At 42.7% G+C, this 21,089-nt stretch overlaps 1 protein-coding gene and 1 non-coding gene across 6 annotated transcripts in view; both read left to right on the forward strand.

Moving 5' to 3' along the window:
* Positions 1 to 21,089, forward strand: part of BEND7 (BEN domain containing 7) — a 77,814-nt gene that overhangs the window by 26,190 nt on the left and 30,535 nt on the right. For all 5 annotated transcript variants that reach the window (XM_032624222.1, XM_032624220.1, XM_032624221.1 and 2 more), the window contains 3 exons: positions 1,350 to 1,472; positions 5,425 to 5,687; positions 16,838 to 17,063. In XM_032624222.1, the coding sequence (XP_032480113.1) occupies positions 1,350 to 1,472; positions 5,425 to 5,687; positions 16,838 to 17,063 (612 nt within the window). The remainder of the gene's footprint in view (positions 1 to 1,349; positions 1,473 to 5,424; positions 5,688 to 16,837; positions 17,064 to 21,089) is intronic.
* TRNAG-CCC lies at positions 17,796 to 17,868 on the forward strand. Its single transcript has one exon. It is a non-coding gene; the product is annotated as a tRNA-Gly (tRNA).

Consider the following 21,089-nt stretch of genomic DNA (forward strand, 5'->3'; position numbering starts at 1 on the left):
ACTGCCATGGGAGAAATGATGAGAGAACTAAAATAGCCTTAGGTATGTGTGAAGTTAGTAAGCCCCGCATCAATGAGCGTTGGGTGAACAGTGTTCTGTTTTCCAGGATACAACAAGGATAGTGGATTTACTTTGGAAAATATTAGTAATGGTAAAAGTTGAAAACATGAATTCCCCCATATTCATTTAAAAATAGATCTTTTTATGTTGATTGCTTGCATATTTTCGATAGGAATGCATTTGGTGTCTCGTTGGAATTATCTGCACTTCTAAAGTTGTAACATCTCAACGTGCTACAACTCGGAACGTAAATAATTATGCTGTTCCAAAGATTAAGTATATCCACAAATAATGCATATTGCAGGATGTAAATTACATTTAATGTATACTAAAAGATATCACTGGACCAAAACCTTAGAACTTCCCTCTTCCACCTGTGAAAAAACCGAAGTGATAGCAGTCTCTCTTATCCTAATCCACTTAAAGGTAGCAGGGTTGGATGCTGAGACTGGGAGAACTGCGCTGAAAGCGTGTTTTTCCAAATGTCCCGTTTTATTACAGGGATAATAGGAAGATATTTGTTTACATGTAAGGGAAACAGGATAGTTTCATGAAGGAAAAGATACTAAATTTAAACAGTGGAAGAGAGACTAAAGTGAAATTAAAGAAATGGGAATGGAAAAAGGATGTAGAAGGATCTCCTTTATGTAGCTGGAGAAAATCTAACACCCCAGCACCCTCTAAACCCTCAAGTTCAAGTGGATCCTCCCAGACCCTCCTGCCCCCGCTTTCTCCATCCCAGACATACCACACCCAGAGTGGAAGTTGAATGTGTTGACCGATCTTAATTTTTGGAATAACATGATTAACGATAAAACTATTTTTTAAACAGACACATTTAATTCTTAGCATGAACCCTCAGGACATATCCAACTACCAGGCTTTGGTTGGGTTTTGGTCTCTTTGGTCACACTGTTCTCAGAGCTAGCTTTTTGTGCAATAGCACGGACGTGTTTCTAGTGAATCTTTCTGGAATTGTTATCTGAGATGAACCGGGGTGTCAGGAGGGAGGCCTGCTGTGACAGTGAATTGTGTGTGTCCGTTCACGCAGGCTCTGCCACCCGAGACACGGCGCGCACCTGACAGTAGAGAAGCCTGGATAATTAGACGAAGTCAGACCCCAAAACTTAGGCTGTCCAAATTACTGGGTGCATTTTCCTCAGGCACGGTTTCATAGTTAACTGCACAGGCTTCAGAAGCCTGTCACGGTCCCTTCCTTTTTTTTTTTTTTTGGCTGTTTATAATCTTGCTGTTGCTTGGCGCCCGTCATTCTTTTCTTTCGTGCTCAGGAGAACTTCCAGTGGTGAACTCGTCCGTTGGATCAAACTGCTGTACTTGTAGCTGCCAGTCGACGTTGCAGGCCATTCTCCAGGAGCTCAAGGCCATGCGGAAACTGATGCAGGTTCAGGCAGGTACGGAGATCAGGCCTCGGATGGAGGCCTCGGGTTCTGAATGCATACGTGACATCTCCAGTCAGGATGTTCATGGTGCTTTGATTACTGTCTGCTTCCCTCCTTGCTATCTTTCTTTTTCGTAGTTTTTTTAAAAAACATTTTTACTGGAGTATACTGGATGACATGCTTCTTCAATTAGCCATTTTCTCCACTTTTTCTACAACCCATCTTCCCATTAGCGACTCTAACAAATGCTTTATGGCCGGTACATGGGCTCCGGATACTTCAGCCCGACTCCCCACACTTCACAAATGTCAGCTAATTAAACTTTGAAACAATTATACCCGAAAGTGGGCAGAGCTGCCCGGGCTCATTTTCCTAATGGGAATCAACAAGGAGGTTCACGTCAGGGAAGGAGGTGAGAACGGCTCAGCTTCCCTCCCGAGGGGCTCGGTTTGGGGGCGGCGGGCGTCTCACACACTCCCACTCCTGCACAAGCTCCCACACACACACGCGCGCGTGCGCGCCCCCTGCACTGGGCTCCGTGTGACAGGTGGGGAGCCACGCATTTTTGTGCACACGAAGGAGCCCTTGGGAAGCACGGGCTCCGCTGGTGAAGATTCCAGAGCATCAGCTGACAAGAAACGTTGGCCCTCGGGCCCTGCTTGTGGCTTTTCTCCTTAACATTCAGGTCAGAGAAGCTCAGAGACACCTCCTGTTTTGTCTTTTTATTTACACGACGCTTTCTTTGTTCTCACCCCTGTTGGACAAGTTGAAGAACAGAAGAGCAGTGAACTTGCAGTTTGGGGTCAGAGTCCCAGTTTCTCCTGTCCTAGCTTGTTTAACTTCTGTAACTGGAGTATTAATATCTAACATCTGTAACTGGAGTATTAATATCTAACTCACAGGGTTGTTGTGAAAATGGAATGAGATAGTAGATGGAAATGAACTCTGTAAGCCATGATCCGAGCCTCAGCTATTTCGTTAGTGTTGTTATGAAGACCTGTAGCATTTCATAGAGGTCTAGAGGTCTAGGTCCTTATTATAGTGGGTGTGTTTTCTAGTCTCCACGATTAGGGGAGAAAAAAAGGACATTTTTGTGACAGGCACAGAAAGTAACAAATCATTTTATTAAGCCCTCCCCCTCGTCAGGGAAAGCTGCCCCTTGAGCAGGAAGCTAGCACTGTCTTTTATGACTATCACCCCTAACCCCCTTTTCTCTGTAAAGGTATTCAGAAAGGTCACTGTTCAGAAATCGTACTTGGTGCCGTTTAGTGAATTCTAGTAAAATTTTAATATTCAATGATGTGGTTTGATGTAAAAAGCTTCATAGTAAAACATATCAGTCACCCAAGATCACGTGAAAGTAAAATGGGCAAAAGGCTTTCTGAGAAGCGACATCTAATTTCATGTGCTGGATTTGGTCTTATCCCAAGGGAAAAAAAAATAAGCATTTTGGTCAGGCCAGTAAGCATTTAACTCACCTTGTTCCACCAGGATAAGCTGTGTTCTTATTAACCTGGTAAAGGCTAACATCTGCTAAATGAGGAGCTCAGAAAGAAAGGTTACTTCATCCGATACAGATTCTTTCCTCAATGGAAGAATTTGTTAGCACTTAAGAAAATGTGCGTAGGAAACTGTAATGATTTATTTTGTTACTTAAGCTCCTTACTCCTGAAATGGCAAACTACAAATTGCAACCCTTTAAATCCTTGACTGAAGCCTTTTTAGGATCTATTAAGTAAATGCCGCTATGTCACCCTGTTTTCTTTTCTGAACCTCTGCAGGTTAGGGTGGTAAGCGACTCCAAAGCTGTAGGAGAACCCAAAGGATAAACTGAATAAATTACTCTCCTTTCCTTAAACTTAAGAATTTGTGTTGAGTGCGTAGATTTACTTAAGGTTTATTGCCTATAAAACGTAGATTTAAATTCTATTTAGAAAGTTTCACCTTTACTTCAGGGAGAAAGCCAGGATTAAGATCAAGCGATAAGATCTGGATACAAAAGACTACGGCTCGCTCTGTCCAGACTTGTGGAAGGAGGAGAAAAACTTAGACAGTACCTGTGTTCTTTAAACTTAAATCATTTTGCTTTTAATTTTGGAAAGTGAGGCTGGAGTCCTAGACCGTAGATAATTGCTTCGGTTGTCCATGTGACTTTCGGGATGGAGACCCAGCCGCCTCGGGTGAAAATCTGGACCAAACAGAGAAAAGTTCCTGTCCGGCTTGCATAGTAGGATCACTTGAGGAGCTTTAAAAAAAATCCTGATGCCCAGGCATCACCCCTGGAAATTCCAATTCAAATTAATCTGGGGTGAGGCTGAGGCACTGGCTTTTTTTTTTTTTTTTTTTTTTAAAGCTCCAGGGTGATTCTAACGTGTAGCCGAGGTCGAGAACCGGTGAGCTAGACTAATTACTGCATGGGCGGTCAGAAAACTTCTCTGCTCATTTGACGTTGCAAGTAGTTTGTTTCTAATACTTATTTATAAATTTCTGTCCAGCCTAGAGATGCAGATATCAAGTTCAGAGTACAAATATTCTTTATTTACAACCTGATAGGAAATGATCCATATGATGTGCATGTAGAGATCTTTAGATTTTCATTTGTCTTATTTTTAGAGGTGTACTTCTGTAAAAAAAAAAAAAAAAAGCAGCTATGTCCTGTGGTTGTATTTATCAAACCATATTAACACATGAAGATTTAAGTAGTAATGCCGTATTTTCCTACAAAACTTTGCATCAGAGTATTTTTATTTATTTATGTATTTGGCTGCGTTGGGTCCTCGTTGCTGCGCGCGGGCTTTCTCTAGTTGCGGTGAGCGGGGGCTACTCTTCGTTGCGGTGCGCGTGCTTCTCATTGCGGTGGCTTCTCTTGTTGCGGAGCATGGGGTCTAGGTGCGCGGGCTTCAGTAGTTGCGGCACGCAGGCCCTGCAGCTCGAGGGCTTCAGTAGTTGCAGCACTCGGGCTTCAGTAGTTGTGGCTCGCGGGCTCTAGAGCGCAGGCTCAGTAGTTGTGGCACACGGGCTTAGTTGCTCCGTGGCATGGGGGATCTTCCCAGACCAGGGCTCGAACCTGTGTCCCCTGCATTGGCAGGTGGATTCCTAACCGCTGTACCACCAGGGAAGCCCCCAGAGTATTTTTAAATGGTTAATAAACGTTACTTCTCGAAGGGCACCAATGAGAACTGTAATTAGCATCCTTGGTCCCCTTAAGTACATAGGCAGCATCGGCACCCACTTCTTGATGGGTGCTTTTCGTCTTTGGAACTCAGACTGTTCCTGGGTCTTACTGATTTGCTCTCCTTGTACAGAATTATAGCCTTCCTCTTTTTCACCTACATGAAACTGAGGCAGAGAGGAGCAGCCTGGTCGGAACCCAGGAGAGTAGCGTGTGGAGATAGCTGATGTGTGGAACAGCATTGGTGTGTGAGGCCGGAGTAACTGGACCTGAAGTTGACCGGCAGGCCTGGCCCACATGCTTACGGGTCATTCCTGAATGACGCTTTTGATCAGGTTTGCCCCAGTGACCGTCCTTGCTCAGCCTTTGTCAGCTTTGGCACCTGTAGGCTGCTGGCCACTGATCAGCTTAACCTCAAGTGACAACTGGAATATTCCTGAGACTGGCTTGCCAGAAAGCATGAACATCCACACCGCAGTTTAATTTCCGGAGTTCTCAGTTATACGAGAGTGTCACGGGATGCGTAAAGTCATGCTTCAGTGTTTTTTCAGAGCTCATCATCCTTTCCTCCTGTCAATTACCCACCAGCATTTGGAGCAGAGTATTCTCTTGGGCTTTTCTGCCTGTAGACCTTTAAGGCTGCATTTGGTTATCTTCAGGTCCAGCGTGAGGTTGATTTCAGTGCGCCTCGTCCTTGAGTGAACCCACTTCAGCCTCAGTTTATGAAGCAAGTACATACTCTCCTGAGTTAGAGACAAGTGCCTGTACCGTATTTTTGTTTGTTTTTCACAGTTGGAACCCAGAACAGACAACAACCCCCAATTTCCCTTATCTGCTCCCAGCGAACTGCCGTCTCACGCAAGAGAAATAAAAAGAAAAAAGTGCCCCTGAAGACTGTGGAACCTCTCACTGTGAAACAGAAGCCCAGCGCGTTAGAAGCCGAGAAGGCGACGGCGGCCCCCGAGAATCCCAGCCTCCCCTCGGCCGAGCACGCCTCCCCCAGGGAGGACCACATCCTAGGATTCGGCATCGTACTCGAATCACCAGCCTCTGATGTAAGTTGATGTTTTCTGGCTGCTGACGCTAATGTGTCACTTTGCCCTTAACTAGCTCTGCCCAAGAAAACCAGGGAAACTGGCAGAATACACGTGGGAAAGAGGAAAGGAAAACTCTTAGTAATTCCCTTGCCCAGGGTTTTCTCTTCTGAAAATCTGAGGCCCTATTTCCTTAAACACGTTTGCATTCTCTCCGAAAGAAGAAGGATGATGAAGTCCTGCTCACTAATTTTGTTAACATGTTTAATTTTGAAGCAGCCGTTTTCAATTTCCTCAGCGTAGTGAGCTAAAAGAACATAACTGAATCCTTTGTAGATGGGCATAAATGAACAGAACCCTACAGATAAGGTCACACCTTTCTAGAAACACAAACGAATAATAAAAAAAAAGGGCAGTGGTGCTACTTCTGTTTTATAGATGCAAGCCACACTGCTAAGTAAGTCGCAGTGCCGTGCCACTGAGTCTCTGTAACGACAGGTTAACAGTCTGCAAAGGTTTTTCTATTTAAATATCATCGCTAGAAGGTCGTCGCAGCCCAAGATGCTGAATGACATCTAAGACGTTCATCTGACTTACCATTTTGTAGTCACACGGCCATAAACGAACTTCTTCAGTAATGTGCTCTATCGGCCATGGCGTACCCTCCTTGCAGTACCTTGATCTGAGTACACTGATGCCGTGAACTCCAACTCGTTGGGAGAGTTCCTAAAATAAACAAGGATGGGTGAGCTATTATTACCAGATGGCATAGGATGAGAAGCCCGCTGAGAACTCCCACAGGCCTATATAGGATGAGAGTTTGGCCCTACCTCTTCAACTTTAAATAAGAAATAAATTGCTATTTTCAATCAGTTGTTCCTTTCAAGTTGCAGAAAGACGGTCTGCCAGCACGGGTCTTTAAAAAAGGGAGGCCACAAAAAGAATCATCTCGTGACTTGGTTAGACTAGAAAATCATTTGACCTTTTATCCAATCCTTGGCGTGAGGGGTTCCTGTTTATTTGTTTCTTTACCCACGAACACACACACAATTGTTAAGAAGTTCTTCTAGACTAAAAACTTAGTTTTAAAAAATCATTAATGACGACAGCATTCTACCCTGGACTAGCTGGCTCATTTGATCCTACCCCATTGTTACTGCAGCTGAGGCCCTGGTTTCAAAGCCCACGTGGATCACACATTTGGAAGCAGAGGTAAATGGTTCCACAACACAAAGTACATTGAGTCTGAAGCAGTTTTCATAATACTTTTACGTTTTTCTTGAATTTTTTAGGCCTTCTTTTCTGTGATAGGCATTAATGTATCAGGAGCAGTCATTTGAGTTGTGAAAATCATCTCCTGCGTGAGTCGATCTAATGCTCAGGACTGAACTTGCTCCTTTTTAAAAAATGTTTAAGGTCTAAATGTACTTCAGAGATAAATTGAGAAAGGTCTGTTAAAGGCTTTATGTACATTAGTGAAATAGAATAGAATTTTTCTTATCTTTACCAATACCAGTATTGTAATTTAAATACCAAAAAAAAATTTGCTTTTTTTTAATAATTTGCTTTTTATTCATGATGATTTTTGCTAACAAGAGGTATTCAATTTAATAAAGCACGTTCAGAATTGTCCATGTAAACTCAGTTAGGTGCTGTCTTTGACTGAAGAATAACATGCTTCTAAAGAAAAGCAAAAGCGTACACAGATATTATCTTTACATCATCCAACTGATATGCCCTTTGATTCGTCTATTCCACGGAAATCGTCACTGCACCTAGAGGACCACGCAGTGAGTCCCATCATCAGAAATTGTGTCCCCGGATAGTCTTGCTGGCATGAATGAGGCTGGCCCTTTAGGTGATGGGACCATCAGTGGTAAGGCATCTAAATTTAGGTGCCCTTCTAGTCTTCTGTTATTTCTTAGCCGTGAGCCTTTTAAACTTTGGTGCAAGTCCAGAGGAGAAAACAGAAAATAGATCATAATCTTGTAGGAATTATTCTATAAAATCAATTGGAGAAAAGGTAATATAACTGGATTATATATAAGAAGATGGGCATTGTGTATCTGAAGATGGGCTCTGAAAAGTACCCAGTGTTGGGACGATTAAGTCCAAAGTTATAGGACTGGGCGTGTGGTCCATTGTAGTTAGAGCAGCTGTGTGGCCTGCACTGATAGCGGATGATGATATAAACATGGGATCGAGTCCGACAGTGAAAGCCCTGATGTGTCCTGCCGAGGCCCTTGGGCCTTTTTTATCTTGTGGGCACTAGGGAGCCATTGCAGATTTCAAGTAGAGGAATAATCATACCTGTGTTTAGAATGGAATCTGGAACAGCACTGTGGATGATTGATGAACATAGAAAAGAGACTAGAGGCAAGGAGAGCAGGAAGAAGGTAATTCCAGGCGGCCAGGCAAGAGATGGGGAGGGTCTGTACGTGAGCAGTGAGCCTGCAGGGACAGAGAAGTGAGAAGCCCCCGGGGGTGCCCACACAGAGGACCTGGTGGCTCAGGAGAAGTAAGCCCCACATTTCTATCCCGGAAAACGAGGTTGGTTACTAGATGCTACTGATTTCCTTAACTGAGACAGGGAGGACGGAGCAGAAGCAGGCCTTCAGTGCTGGATGGGAAGTAAAAAGAAGCTGAGTGTCCTCAAAAGGTCATTAGACGTTTGGAGCACAGGAGAAAGATGAGAGCGGGAAGCAATGAAAAAAGGACACATAAAACCTGTGCTTTATTGTTTTTTAAATGTAAAAAAAAAAAAACAATTACTGTAAATTGTTTAAAGTTCACAATGCATTATCTGTTTTTATGCTGTGACTTTTATTAGAGTCACCCAAATACAAATTTGTGTATCTAGGCACAGGCACGAACGTGAGGGGCTGTAGATCACTGCAGGTGGACCGCCGACCCTCTGACCCCTGACGGGTATCCCTGCTCAGGGCAGAGAAACAGGGAGCCCTAATCAAAACCAGCTACAGTCCAGCACCTCGGAGTGCTGTCAGCACTAAATGACCTGGAGCACACGGGGAAGTCCTCCTGCGGTGCCTGGCACATAAAAGGTACTCAGCAGATGGCCAAACGTCTCCATTTGTGTTAAGCACAACATACAAAATCACCTTTGAAAACTTTGGGTCTAGGACTTGGCGTTAATCAGAAGCTCTCCTCAATTGAACTCCTATCTTCTTGTTCTTTCCCTGTTATTCCTCACTGTGCACACATCCCCCCGCCCAAAGCACCAAGATGATTTCAACAATCCTTTATAGAACTTGCTATACCAGTTTGGAATTATTTACGTGATTTCCGCTCCTTCCCCCTTGGCTTCTCAAGGGCAGGGAATACATAATAATAATAAATAATAATAAAATAATAACAGCATTTATAGTAGTAGTAGCAGTAGCGTTTGTGTGCTATCCTCTGCCAAATAAGTTTTCAAATCTCATCCTTACTCTTTGAGGTACTAGTATTATCCTCAATTTATAGATGAGGAGACGGTGGCCTAAAGGGCTTAAGTAGCCTGCTCAAGCCCACAAAGCCAGAAAGGTGGAGCTGGTTCCCAGACCAGGGCTGAGTGTGCCCTTACCCACTGAGTGCCAGACTTGGGGCCCTGCTCTAGCCCTGTTCTTGAACGTGACCACCGCTCACTAACTGTTCATGAGACGATCGTGATACAAAGGAGACCTGGAAGGTTAGACTATGGCTGTGTGTGCTGTTTACTTGGAAGTCTCTGGGGGGAGACCTTCATGGTTAAGGGTGCAGCCTCTGAGGTCCGGATGCCTGGGCTACAAGCCCAGCTGTGTGACCCCGAGCAAGTGCACCCACCCTCACCTCCCTCAGTTTTCTCTCCGTAAAATGGGAATGATGATAGTGCAAACCTCAGAGACGGGGCTGGCTGGAAGAGTTAAATGAAGACATCTATGTAAAGCACTTAGAATAATACCTAGTATGTTTTAAGCACTCAGTAAATACTGGGTCTTTTTTTTTTTTTTTTTTGCGGTACGTGGGTCTCTCACTGTTGTGGCCTCTCCCGTTGCGGAGCACGGGCTCCGGACGCGTACCATGCTCCGCGGCATGTGGGATCCTCCCGGAGCGGGGCACAAACCCATGTCCCCTGCATCGGCAGGCGGACTCTCAACCACTGCGCCACCAGGGAAGCCCTACTGGGTCTTTTTTAAACCTTAGCAGTCCTAGCTAAGTACCTTTATAGGGATAAATATACATGTTTGTTAAGTAAAGTTATGTGTACATATACATGAAAAAATACACATGAGCTAATAGTGTTTTTAAAAAGAGAGTGGCCAGAAATCCTGCCCCTCTTTGGGGGCAGGATTACTTGATCCATTTTAAGTTAGCACATTAAATAAAATTGAAACCTGAACTACACAGAAGCAAAAGCAGAAACCCCAAATCTCAGATTTAAATACAATATTTAATTCTTTCTTTAGGAGTTCCCAACCCAGTATTCTACCAGTACTCAGACAAGACAGTTGTGAATTTTTTTACAGTCACTGTTTTTCCCTACCTAGTTGGATTTATTGGGCAGATATACGTGGCTTAGGTTTATTTCCTTGTTGTTGCTTCTTGTTTGGCTTGTTCTTTGGCCACGGTGAAACACTAACATCAGGTTTTTTTTTAAATATTTCAAAATGTTTTTTAAAAAACATAGGAAGTGTTTTTCTATTTGGTGTCGTTACTATGAATACTTTCCAGTAATCCTAGGCAACACAAAAGTTATCAGAAGGTACAGCTGTGGATACCCATCAACTTAAGATAATTTTGTTAATGTTTATGTCGTTCTTAAAATAAATAATTTAAAATGCATTGGTGCTTTCAACATAAAGAGCTCCTGAATTCAGAATCTGTTTTCTTAATTTCTTCTTAGCCCAATAAATAAAGTAATCCACTGGGAACTGGTGAAGCAAATCAATCAAGCAAGTGATTTTTTAATTTATTCATCGACACACTGAAATTAAGGCAGGAATATGCTTGAGAGTTTAAGTTCTAGTGCAGACTGCCTGGGTTCACATCCTTGCTTCACCACTTATTAGCTGGCTAACCTTAAACAAGTTACCTAATCTCTCTAAACCTTAGTTTTTGCATCTGCAGACTGGGGATCACGAAAGTGGCCGCCTCATAGGGTGATGAGAATTAAATTAGAAAACCCATGGAATGCGCGTCAGCCTAGGGCTTGGACTATAGTAAGTAGCGAAGACATGCTAATCGTAGCGCCATTTTCCAGGGCTACTGAAATGAAGTAGTCCTCGCCCTTCAAGTATACCATATGAGGAAAACACATAAACAGTCACCACAGGGTAGTAGGACGTAAGGCTAGCAGGCTGTCAAGGTGGAGCTGGCCTCTGCCCAGAGGGTTAAGGACTGGCTCTCAGTGGTGGACATCTTCCGCGAGGAGCAGTTTCACTGGAGTTGTGTTGCAAGAAGCTAGACTGCAGTGGTTGAAGTCTTATGTGTTAAACATTCTGGCTCAGATAGCTTGAGCATAAATGAAGCCCAAGTCCTCGGTCATTAATTTACCACCTGAGAAAGGACGATGCTGAAAACATCCCTGAATGACTTGACAGTGTCTCATTATGCAAGTGCATGGAGGCGTGTTCAAGGAGCCAAACTGTATTGTCTTTTCAAAAATTCATTAATTCGTTAATTAATTAATTTTTTTGGCCACGCCACGAGGCTTGCAGGATCTTAGTTCCCCGACCAGGGATCAAACCCAGGGCCCTGGCAGTGAAAGCACCGAGTCCTAACCATGGACCGCGAGGGAATTCCCCCCTGTGAAATTCTTAGTTCTACCAAAATTTTGTCGAATAAAAATCCATAATTGACTTAATAATCCAGAATTGACTCTTTAATGACTTCCTGTAATTATCATCCTATTCAACGTCCAGTATGTGCTAGTCTAGAGATTACGCCTACTTTTGGATAAACCTCTTGCCTGAGCTTTTTTTTTTTTTTTTTTTTTGCGGTACGCGGGCCTCTCACTGTTGTGGCCTCTGCCGTTGCGGAGCACAGGCTCCGGACGCGCAGGCTCAGCGGCCATGGCTCACGGGCCCAGCCGCTCTGCGGCATGTGGGATCTTCCCGGACCGGGGCACGAACCCGCGTCCCCTGCATCGGCAGGCGGACTCTCAACCACTGCGCCACCAGGGAAGCCCTTGCCTGAGCATTTTTTACTTGCCTTTTTACACAATGGGTCCACCCACCATGGGGCCTCTGCCCCCTTGATGCAGTGGTTCTCGGTTCTGCCACGTCCCCAGGCCACGCTGTTTTGAGCTGTGCCAGCTGGACCAACGAGAGCAGGCCCGCCTTCCAATCCAGTGGGTTCTTGGGGCCGCCCAGCTTATTGGCCATGATCTTGGAGTGGCATTTAATAGACAGTAATGGTAATACTTGCTAAATCTACCTGGAGCAGACCTGAGTTACAGGGAACAATTTCAGTTTTTCTCAAACAGAAGCAGATTGCATTTGCGAGCAAAATACAATCAATTATGAAGGGGTTTTGTGTGTTTTTTTTAATTTCATAAACTAAAGCTCATTTTTGTAGAAGTACATCTAGTACACTGCTAAATAAATACTAAGTGAGAAAAAAGGATCATTGTATATGATAATACTATGAACAGAAAGGTTGAATTTGTAGCTTTTAAACATTCTTAAAAATTATGTTATATGTTTTCAGTCCAAATCCTGCCTTTTCATCCATAGTTTTCTTGTAGGTTTCAGTCTTGAGCCAGTCTGAAACTTGACTAGGTTGCAAGTCAAGTGTAAGAACTATTGTGTATAATTCACCAGTTTGCAATTAAAAATCTGGGGCTAATGCCCAAAATGAACGAACATTCACGCACTTCCTTTTACTCTTTTAACCAATGACCACATGTAGCTTTTTACATGTCTTACTGTAATTTGCTACTGACGATACCTTATATAAAACAGCCAATATCAGAAATATTCCCGGTGTGATTAATTTGTTATGATGGCCTTAAAATAGTTTTACATTTTTTCTTTAGATTATATAGAGGAGTCACATGATATGTTCAGAGAGACTTAGGGAAAAATCTCTTAGTCTACCAGGTGCTATGGGATCCCCCCAGCCAAACTAGACCTTGACCCCAACTACTTCTAAGCAAAGGGAGACCACAGTTGAAATGCAGAGAGAAGCAAGATGGTTAGTGTGTCCACAGGCCTGGGTCCAAGAACATTTTCAAGAGTCCTCATGACTACATGCGGTTTTTGCCTCCCGAACTTCACTGGGTGTAAGATGCAACACCACTGGATAGGAAAAGTCACCATTTGATGCATAACTGTGCTAAGTGGCTGAGGTACTGAAACTCGGCAAGACATACATGGAAATCCAAATTTATAGTGGGAATTCAGACTCTTAAAATGGTGACTCCAAGTGTCGTAAATCCTGCCCCATACTTTGGATGTCATCATTTAAAGATCAGGGGCTTCCCTGGTGGCGCAGTGGTTGAGAGTCCGCCTGCCGATGCAGGGGACACGGGTTCGTGTCCCGGTCCGGGAAGATCCCACATGCCGCGGAGCGGCTGGGCCCGTGAGCCATGGCCGCAGAGCCTGCGCGTCCAGAGCCTGTGCTCCGCAGCGGGAGATGCCACAACAGTGAGAGGCCCGCATACCGCAAAAAAATAAAATAAAGATCGTATTACTTCAGTAATCAATAAAATCTGTAAATTAGTGTATTAGCTGTCTGTCCTCACTCGAGTATCAAATAGTATTTCTGTCAAAGGAAGTGTAGCTTTTAAAACGATACACATTTGGAATAGTGGTGGTTTCTATCATAGCCATCGTCAGTAAACAGAGAGATCTCGCTTCGACTAGACAGTAAACAAAAAGAAGAGATTCAAGCATACAATTAAAGAGTTTTAACCTGTTTTTAAATATAAGTGCAAAGTTGTGGATCATTACACGGCTGGAATCCACCTGCCATTATATTTCTAAAGTGGGAGAAATAAAAAGGTTTCAGAGTAAAAATTTGAGATTAATCAACCTTGTATCTTTTCTTCATGTCTCAGGACGTAAAGCTCCCCTCTTTTTTTTTTTTAAAGGAATTGGTTCGTTGCGTTGTGGCCCCTTAGTGCTCACCGACAACCAGCTAAGAAACTTGCATGAAAGAAAGTGTGCAAGGAGCAGGGAGGGGCAGAGACCAGTCACCTTGGCCTCTGCTGCTGGCCTCCACCTAATAAAACTGACTCCTTTGTAAGGGACGCATAGCTGGGCCAGTTCATGTTCCTTGATCTGGAAGGAGCGCTCCAAAATAACAACAACCGTCTGGCAGTAGAAAGTAGAACACGAAGCATCGACAGCTTCTGCATCGGGGGAGCATCTCAGAAATCAAAATGCTACTCTGACCCCATAGGCAGTCTCTCGGCTCCACAGAGACCTCCAGAGACTTAGTTTTAGGGGTTCCAGCAGATGCCACAAACAGCGACTGCATCTCTCTCCTAAATCCTACCTCCAGAGCCCTGATAAAATGCTATCCTGGCCCCCTAACCAAAACCCCTTCCCCCCTCACCAGCCAAATGCTGCCTAATGGTCTGTACCCCTCTTGTAGCACTTACCGTTCTCCAGTTTGTATGCTGGGGGTTTATGAACGTGTCTCGTCTAGTGAGCCCGACCTTAAACTCCTTCCACACAGAGGATGCTGAGTAAATATCGATTGATTGAGCCAGGGCAGTGTTCTCTAGGTAGCCTGCTCCCTGAGCTAGCATGGGCCCTGCGGGGAGAAGACTGGCGTGCCGGACCCGGGCAGGGCAGACTCCACACATGCTTCCTTTATGTGGGGATAAAAGACCTCAAAATCAATACTAGTCATTTTGAATGAATTGTTATATAGTGTTTTGTTGATTCTGAGAAAAATCTATCAGGCGCTAGTTGGGTGTTTGGCACTCTGAATGCAAAAGACAGTACACATTCTGATGAGAAACACAAACTCCCGACTAAATAAATGCAGTGTGAAAAGTGCCAGAAACATAGTTCGTAGAAAATACTCTGCATATGTGAAGGAAGAAGTGGCTAGTTCTGCCTGGCGGCCAGTTTAGGTCAGAGTCTCTCAAACCGGGTCCAAGTCCTACAAGATGGCTGAATTTTAAACACCTGCTTGGGGGTACCAGAATCCAGCAGAGATACCTGAACGAGAGAAGATGGTATGGTATCTTTCCCTTTTCTCTCTTGCAAATTTAAGGGCTACTGCACCCCCCAGCCCGGGTCCTCAAATAGCTGTGAGTTGCTGTTTCTATAAAGTAGACTGCAGTCCTTTTTTTTGTTGTTGTTGTTAACGGCATCCAAATGATACAGGAGTGCTTAGCAAAAATCTGTGCTCAGTTCATTTAGCATAAAAGGTCTAAAGTCAGCCATAGGATGTGCAAAATCAAATTCTGATTATAAATGACACTTCGTCTTCAATTTTGATGGTAGAACCCTCTCAATCCTAACATTGCTACATCGAGTCATTCAGCCAACGCGCATCGAGTGCCGAGTGTACAGCTTCTGTCCCAGGAGTTGGGGGCACAGAAGGTCAGCCTCTGCAGACCTTCACCGGCACTGAGGTGTGAAAGTCAGGAAACCATCTGGCAGCACTGTGTCCATAGTGATATTTACCAGGCATTCAGAGACCAAAAGCCAAATGGCAAAGTAGAGCGGAGAAGTGAGATGACTTTCTGGAAAATCCAGTTGAGAATTCCCTTTGGGAGCAACAGGGCCCCAAGTCGTCCCCAAGTCATCTGATTCATTTAAGCCCTTCTCTGAGCCCTTTACTCTGACCGCAGGACAAACAAAAAGAATTCCTACTCTCCAGGAGAAAAACCAGTCCCAAATCCTCACATTTCTAATATGACTTAGAAAATCTAAAGTAGTATCAGCTTTGCAAAGTTTTAAATATGGTATCTAAGAAAAAGCTTTTATGATACATCCTAAGTGAATATTCCTTCTGACTTTTTTTCTAACAAAAGTTTACCAACTGCACTTCTTCACCTTAAAGTTATTATTTTAAAGTCGTCGTGTTATAATCAACAGTAAATGACTTAGTAGTTTAGATAATGACGAATGAACTTTTATGTATTTAACAAGAATTTATTGAGTGCCTACAATGTGCCAGGCCCTAGAGGTAACAAAGACTGAGTTCCAGGCAACAGGAAGGGCCGTGATCTAATCAATAATTATAATACGGTATAGTAAACACAGTCATATAAGTATGTCAGATAAATAGCAGTGACAAAGCATGCATAGCCGCCTCCTCGGGAAAGAAACAGTTAGGAAAGGCTTTGAAAAGGAAATGGTGTGAGCTGGGTTGAAAGATGGGAAGGTGGGTTGTAAACGTCCATGGCATGTGCATAGAGAATGTATTATCAGTGTCTGAGCTTATGTGGTAGAGTTCAAGTTGAAAGGGCCCTTATCGGCCTTCTGATCCAGTATCCCAGTCAGGAAACCCCCAGCAGGGAAGCACTGTGATTGGCACACTGGTTTTCCATTGGTGCTCTGGGATAGAGCTTCAGATTTTCCTCCCAAAAATAGGGATCAGGGCACCTGCTCAGCATTGTTGTTTACATATTAGTTGACCTAAGTTTTCACTGGAGGAAAAAAAAAATACAGCTCCACAGCTTAAAACCACTGGCCTAGTGCCAAGAGCACGGGACCTAGAGGGTAGCCTCGTGTTTGTGTCCTTAGGCAAATGAGGTCAAATTATTTAACGCAGGAGAAAGTGATCTGTAAATAGTAATGCACTGAGTATGTCTAAATTAGTTTTAAGTCATTTTTGTTGTGATCTCTTGGGGCCTGTGTTCCCTCCTTTACAAAATGAAGACGTTTCACCCAAAAGTCTCAAGTCCCCTGGGTAGCTCTAGAATTAAATGCTTTGGGAATTATCCAGCTCTCTCTTAACTTTTTCTAAGGACGAGAATGCTTTTCCAGCGTACTCCTTTCCACTGCTTTTGACAAGACTTAATATTGGAATTAGAGCATCTCATTTGGTGAACTGTCACTAGTAATTGGTTTTGTAAGTCGCAAACACTGTCACACAAAGCCAAGGCTGTGTGCTTTGCAGAGTATATGGCCATTGCAAGAGCTGGTGATGTTTTTTTGTTGCACGTATACCCAAAGTTGGTTGCTTCAAATCTTGCTTTTAATGACATATTTATGTTCTTTTGGTAGCCAGAAGTGCAACTTGCTGAAGGCTTCGATGTGTTTATGCCTAAATCTCAGCTGGACTCTATACTGTCAAACTACACTCGCTCAGGAAGCCTTCTGTTTAGAAAACTGGTGTGTGCATTTTTTGATGACAAGACTTTGGCTAACTCCTTACCCAATGGGAAGAGGAAAAGAGGACTCAATGACAACCGGAAAGGACTAGACCAAAATATTGTGGGTGCAATAAAAGGTTGGTCTGCATCATTTCATTTTACGGGGTCTTCGTTAAGCTTTGCCTTCATTCCATAAAGATGCAGCTTAAAGTGTAGTAAATGAGCTAGAGGCGAATTTAACCTGCCGCTGGCCATCTGCCCACCGGCCTGGCTTTTGGGTGTGAGCTCCCTAACTCTCCGCCCCAAATACCACTAGAATTTGCTATTTCAAGGTGATGTTAATTTGTTAAAATCAGAATTTAAGAGCCAGTCTGATGTGCTGCAGAACGGAAAAGTTGTTCCTTAACTAACTTTGAAAATGAAAGTATTTTTTCCTTTCAGTCATTTCTAAGAACTTCATCAAAACAGGATTTCTACTTAGATTTTTAGTTGTAAGTAAGAATAAAGCTGTGATGCTCTTTTGAAAAGAAGGTAGAAGAGTTCTCTCCAAAGTTCAGAAGTTGCTTTACTAGGTCACTGCTTCTAAATATACTTTAAATGGAAGTGATCCCACTGTGAAGCCAGACCCTACTCTGCTCCTTCTGGTTTTGTGACATGGGGTCATGCCAGTTACATGCAAACAAGTCCCTGGGTCTCCTCATTAACACGTGTGAAGGTGTGTCTGAATCCCACTGTGTTATGATAGCCACGCAGGCGCACGTATGTGTAGATCCTCATTTACAACCAGGTCCACATCCTAGATGTACTGCATATTTTAAATTTAATTTTCCTTCTCATTTATTTCTTACTTTTAAAATGTCCTTGGGACTTCCCTGCTGGTCCAGTTGGTAAGACTCTGCGCTCCCAACGCAGGGGGCCCAGGTTCGATCCCTGGTCAGGGAACTAGATCCCACATAATGCAACTAAAAAAAAAAAAAAGATCCTGCATGCCACAACTAAGACCTGGCACACAGCAAAAATAAATAAATAAATATTTAAAAAAATAAATAAATAAAATAAAATGCCCTTACTTAGGACTCTGATAAATGTAATTTTAGGTAACAGAAGTATTTAGATGTGACTTTCAGAAAGAATGTAAAGGAATTTGCAAATATAAATACAACTGCCATGAAAATGAAATTTCGGATCAGGCCTCAGTTACACCAGAATCACCGCTCGGGATGTCTCTCCCCGCCCGGGGTTGCCGTGTTGTCTGGCTGTGGCATGACACACAGAGCACTGCCGCCCAACCCCTGGTCCCCCCACCGTGCAAAATGAGTAAACGAATTCAATAGCACTTAGAGGGTACTTGGAATCCCACAATTAACTTTGCAAAATAATACGATTTTTAAATGGAGTTAGCAAGTACCAGGCAGCCTTTGTTCACGGCTACAAGGACATGAGCCTTCATTAACAGAAAACTTCTCATCCTCCAACAGTTTTTTCACTTAAAGTGACAGCTGAGTTGTATTAAGTAAGCTACAGAGATATCACAATCTGTGCCATTTCTGAAAAGAATGATTCAGCCTGAAGCGACACTAAAAACAAGATTACAGAATTTGACAAAGAGTCAATGATGTAACTAGGACTTGCTGAAGTGAAGAAGGGTCCCATTTGGATTTAATATGTGTGGCTGGGATTTCTGGAAACATGAAGGGCAAGGCTGCCGATGCTTTTCATGCTGAAGCTTTTAAACATGCTGAAATGTAGCCAGGGATTGTTTTCATTTTCTTTTTTTCCAGGGCAGTATATTAACAATATGAAAGGGTTTGGAAATTAGGGAATCATGAATGACTGTGTTCCATCTTAATGACAGAAGAGTTACCCTAATCATAGATGATAATGAAATATATCATTACAAGCAGACTGATACGGCTTTTATGCTACCAGTTTCCATCTAGACTGGCCATCGTACAGTACTTTGAAAAAGTATATGAGAAACAGAAATAGAAAACATCCCTTGATCATCTTCACAGCCCTCCTCTTTCGCTAGAAATAAAACTGGCAACGAGGGCTCTTCTGCCCCTAATGCATAATAAAGCAGGTTATTCAAACCAAAGAACTTACACTTTTCATACTCTTCTTTTACTGTTGAATTAAACCTGGCATTAAAAAATTCTTCTAGAACAACAAAATAACTTTAAAACAGACAGAAATCCACCCATAAGGCACCAACAACCTAAGGCCACAGATATTGTCTCTTCACTTGTTTGCCTGCCGTGTTGATTCACAGAAATATTTCAATTTTGACTTTCTTTCCTTGATTACAAAAATAACACATGCTTGTAAAAAATCCAAACCATAAAAAAGCATAGACAGCTGAAAGGCCTCCATCATCCCACTCTTCAGAGGGTACCGTGTACATTCCTACAATCCTCATTCAAAGTATGAATGTGGCGTCAGGTTCGTCTCTCTTACGAAGACACCCTGTTCACACTGATCAGCCAACGTTCTTACCTGATTTATTCTGACAATTTCTTACAAGCGCCTTGAGAAGAAGCTTTGTCTTCCTATTTTTTATTACCTGTTGCACTTCACTGAGAGCTCTACACACAGTCAGGTTTCCATAAATACACGTTGGGTGAGTGAATGGACATAGGTTTTTATTTTTCATCTTGGCTTTGCCCTTAATTTATTGACATAATGGGCCTAGTACTCAACATCCATCCTCAGGTCTTCTCACACCTAATTTGGAAGGATTGATGTCAAAATGTCGCTGTAAATTTCTACCACTTAATAAAGTGCCAATGAAACAAACAAAAAAGGAAACTAAAACTGAATATAAATTTGAATACAATTCTCTTAATTCCCTAATATTTTTTTTCTTTTCATGCCGTACTTTGACTCGCTAAAAGTTTATTAACCCACACACTATACTATAAAGCGATTTTTGGAAGTAGCTATTAATTGAAGGTCTTTTTCTTTTCTTTAACAAGAGAAAAATCACACAAAATTTAATACCATGTATACATGGGAGAGACCCAGGAAATCTGAGCAACTCCTAATTGACGGTCTTATTGAATTATTATACCCAGTTTTTCATGCTATTATTAGAGTTAAAAAAAGAAATTGATTTCCCTAACCAAGTCTTTCGAATCTGAGTAATCTGGCAAAGCGATAAAATTGTTTCTTTCTACATAATAGCGGCAAGAAGACTACTCATGTTACTACTGCTGTCTACCACGTATTTTGAAAGGATTTTGCAAATACTGAATACTCAGTGTTTCTTCCTCCATCCTTTATGGGACAGTGCACCAATACTGTATTAATTTGAAAAGTTCCACAACCTAGGAATATACACAGACTGGTTGATTTTTATGAAATCTTCCGTAAAAACAACAGTGGAGGCTGGATTTTGTTTCAGACAAAGTGATGAGTTGGTTAAGACAAGAATGGGAAACAAGAAAACCTGTAAAATGCTCATGAACAGGAACAGAAATGGACTGAAAAAGCAGAGTTTATCGTGGGATTGTTAACATATCTCTTCGCAGTTATGATTAATATTCCCCATAGTACAGGATCTTGAAAAATATGTACAAGCCTCTTTGTAGAGATCATGCTTTTCCTTTCACATTCTCATCTGGTACCATCTGGTAATTCTCATAAGGTACCACTTATTGGTAATTCACTAAAAATTCATTTATAGGTATGACCCAAGGTGTTGATGATGAAAGGATCCTTAATTAGAAACTTTCACCTGAGCACTTTGAATTGAACTCTGGGAAGAAGCAACTTAGGATCTTATTAAGTGGAGTCTTAGGTTTGGGGGCTAAGGATAGTTTAGTACCCTCGATTTAATTTGGAAACGATTTTACAGCCAGGATGCAGAATGGAGGTCAGGACCCAGGTGTACTCTCCTCCCTTTATGCTTTACCTGCCAAAGACCACCTAGTTCTTGGTGTCCTATGCCCAGGAGACCACACAGGGTGACCTAGTGAGAGTTATCAGATATTGACGTAATCATTGCACCTCTGAATGCTCTTCAGAAAGTGCAGTTGCAGTAAAGCCATTTTTAGAACCCGGGTTATGGTTTTTAATTCAGCTTCATAGTGATTAACGGAGAAAGTTTTATTACTATCAAACTACACTAGGTTTTTGAATCCTCTTGCATTCAAAGGAAACGA

Source organism: Phocoena sinus, chromosome 2, assembly GCF_008692025.1.
Source record: "Phocoena sinus isolate mPhoSin1 chromosome 2, mPhoSin1.pri, whole genome shotgun sequence".
In the NCBI taxonomy this organism is placed as follows: Eukaryota; Metazoa; Chordata; class Mammalia; order Artiodactyla; family Phocoenidae; genus Phocoena; species Phocoena sinus.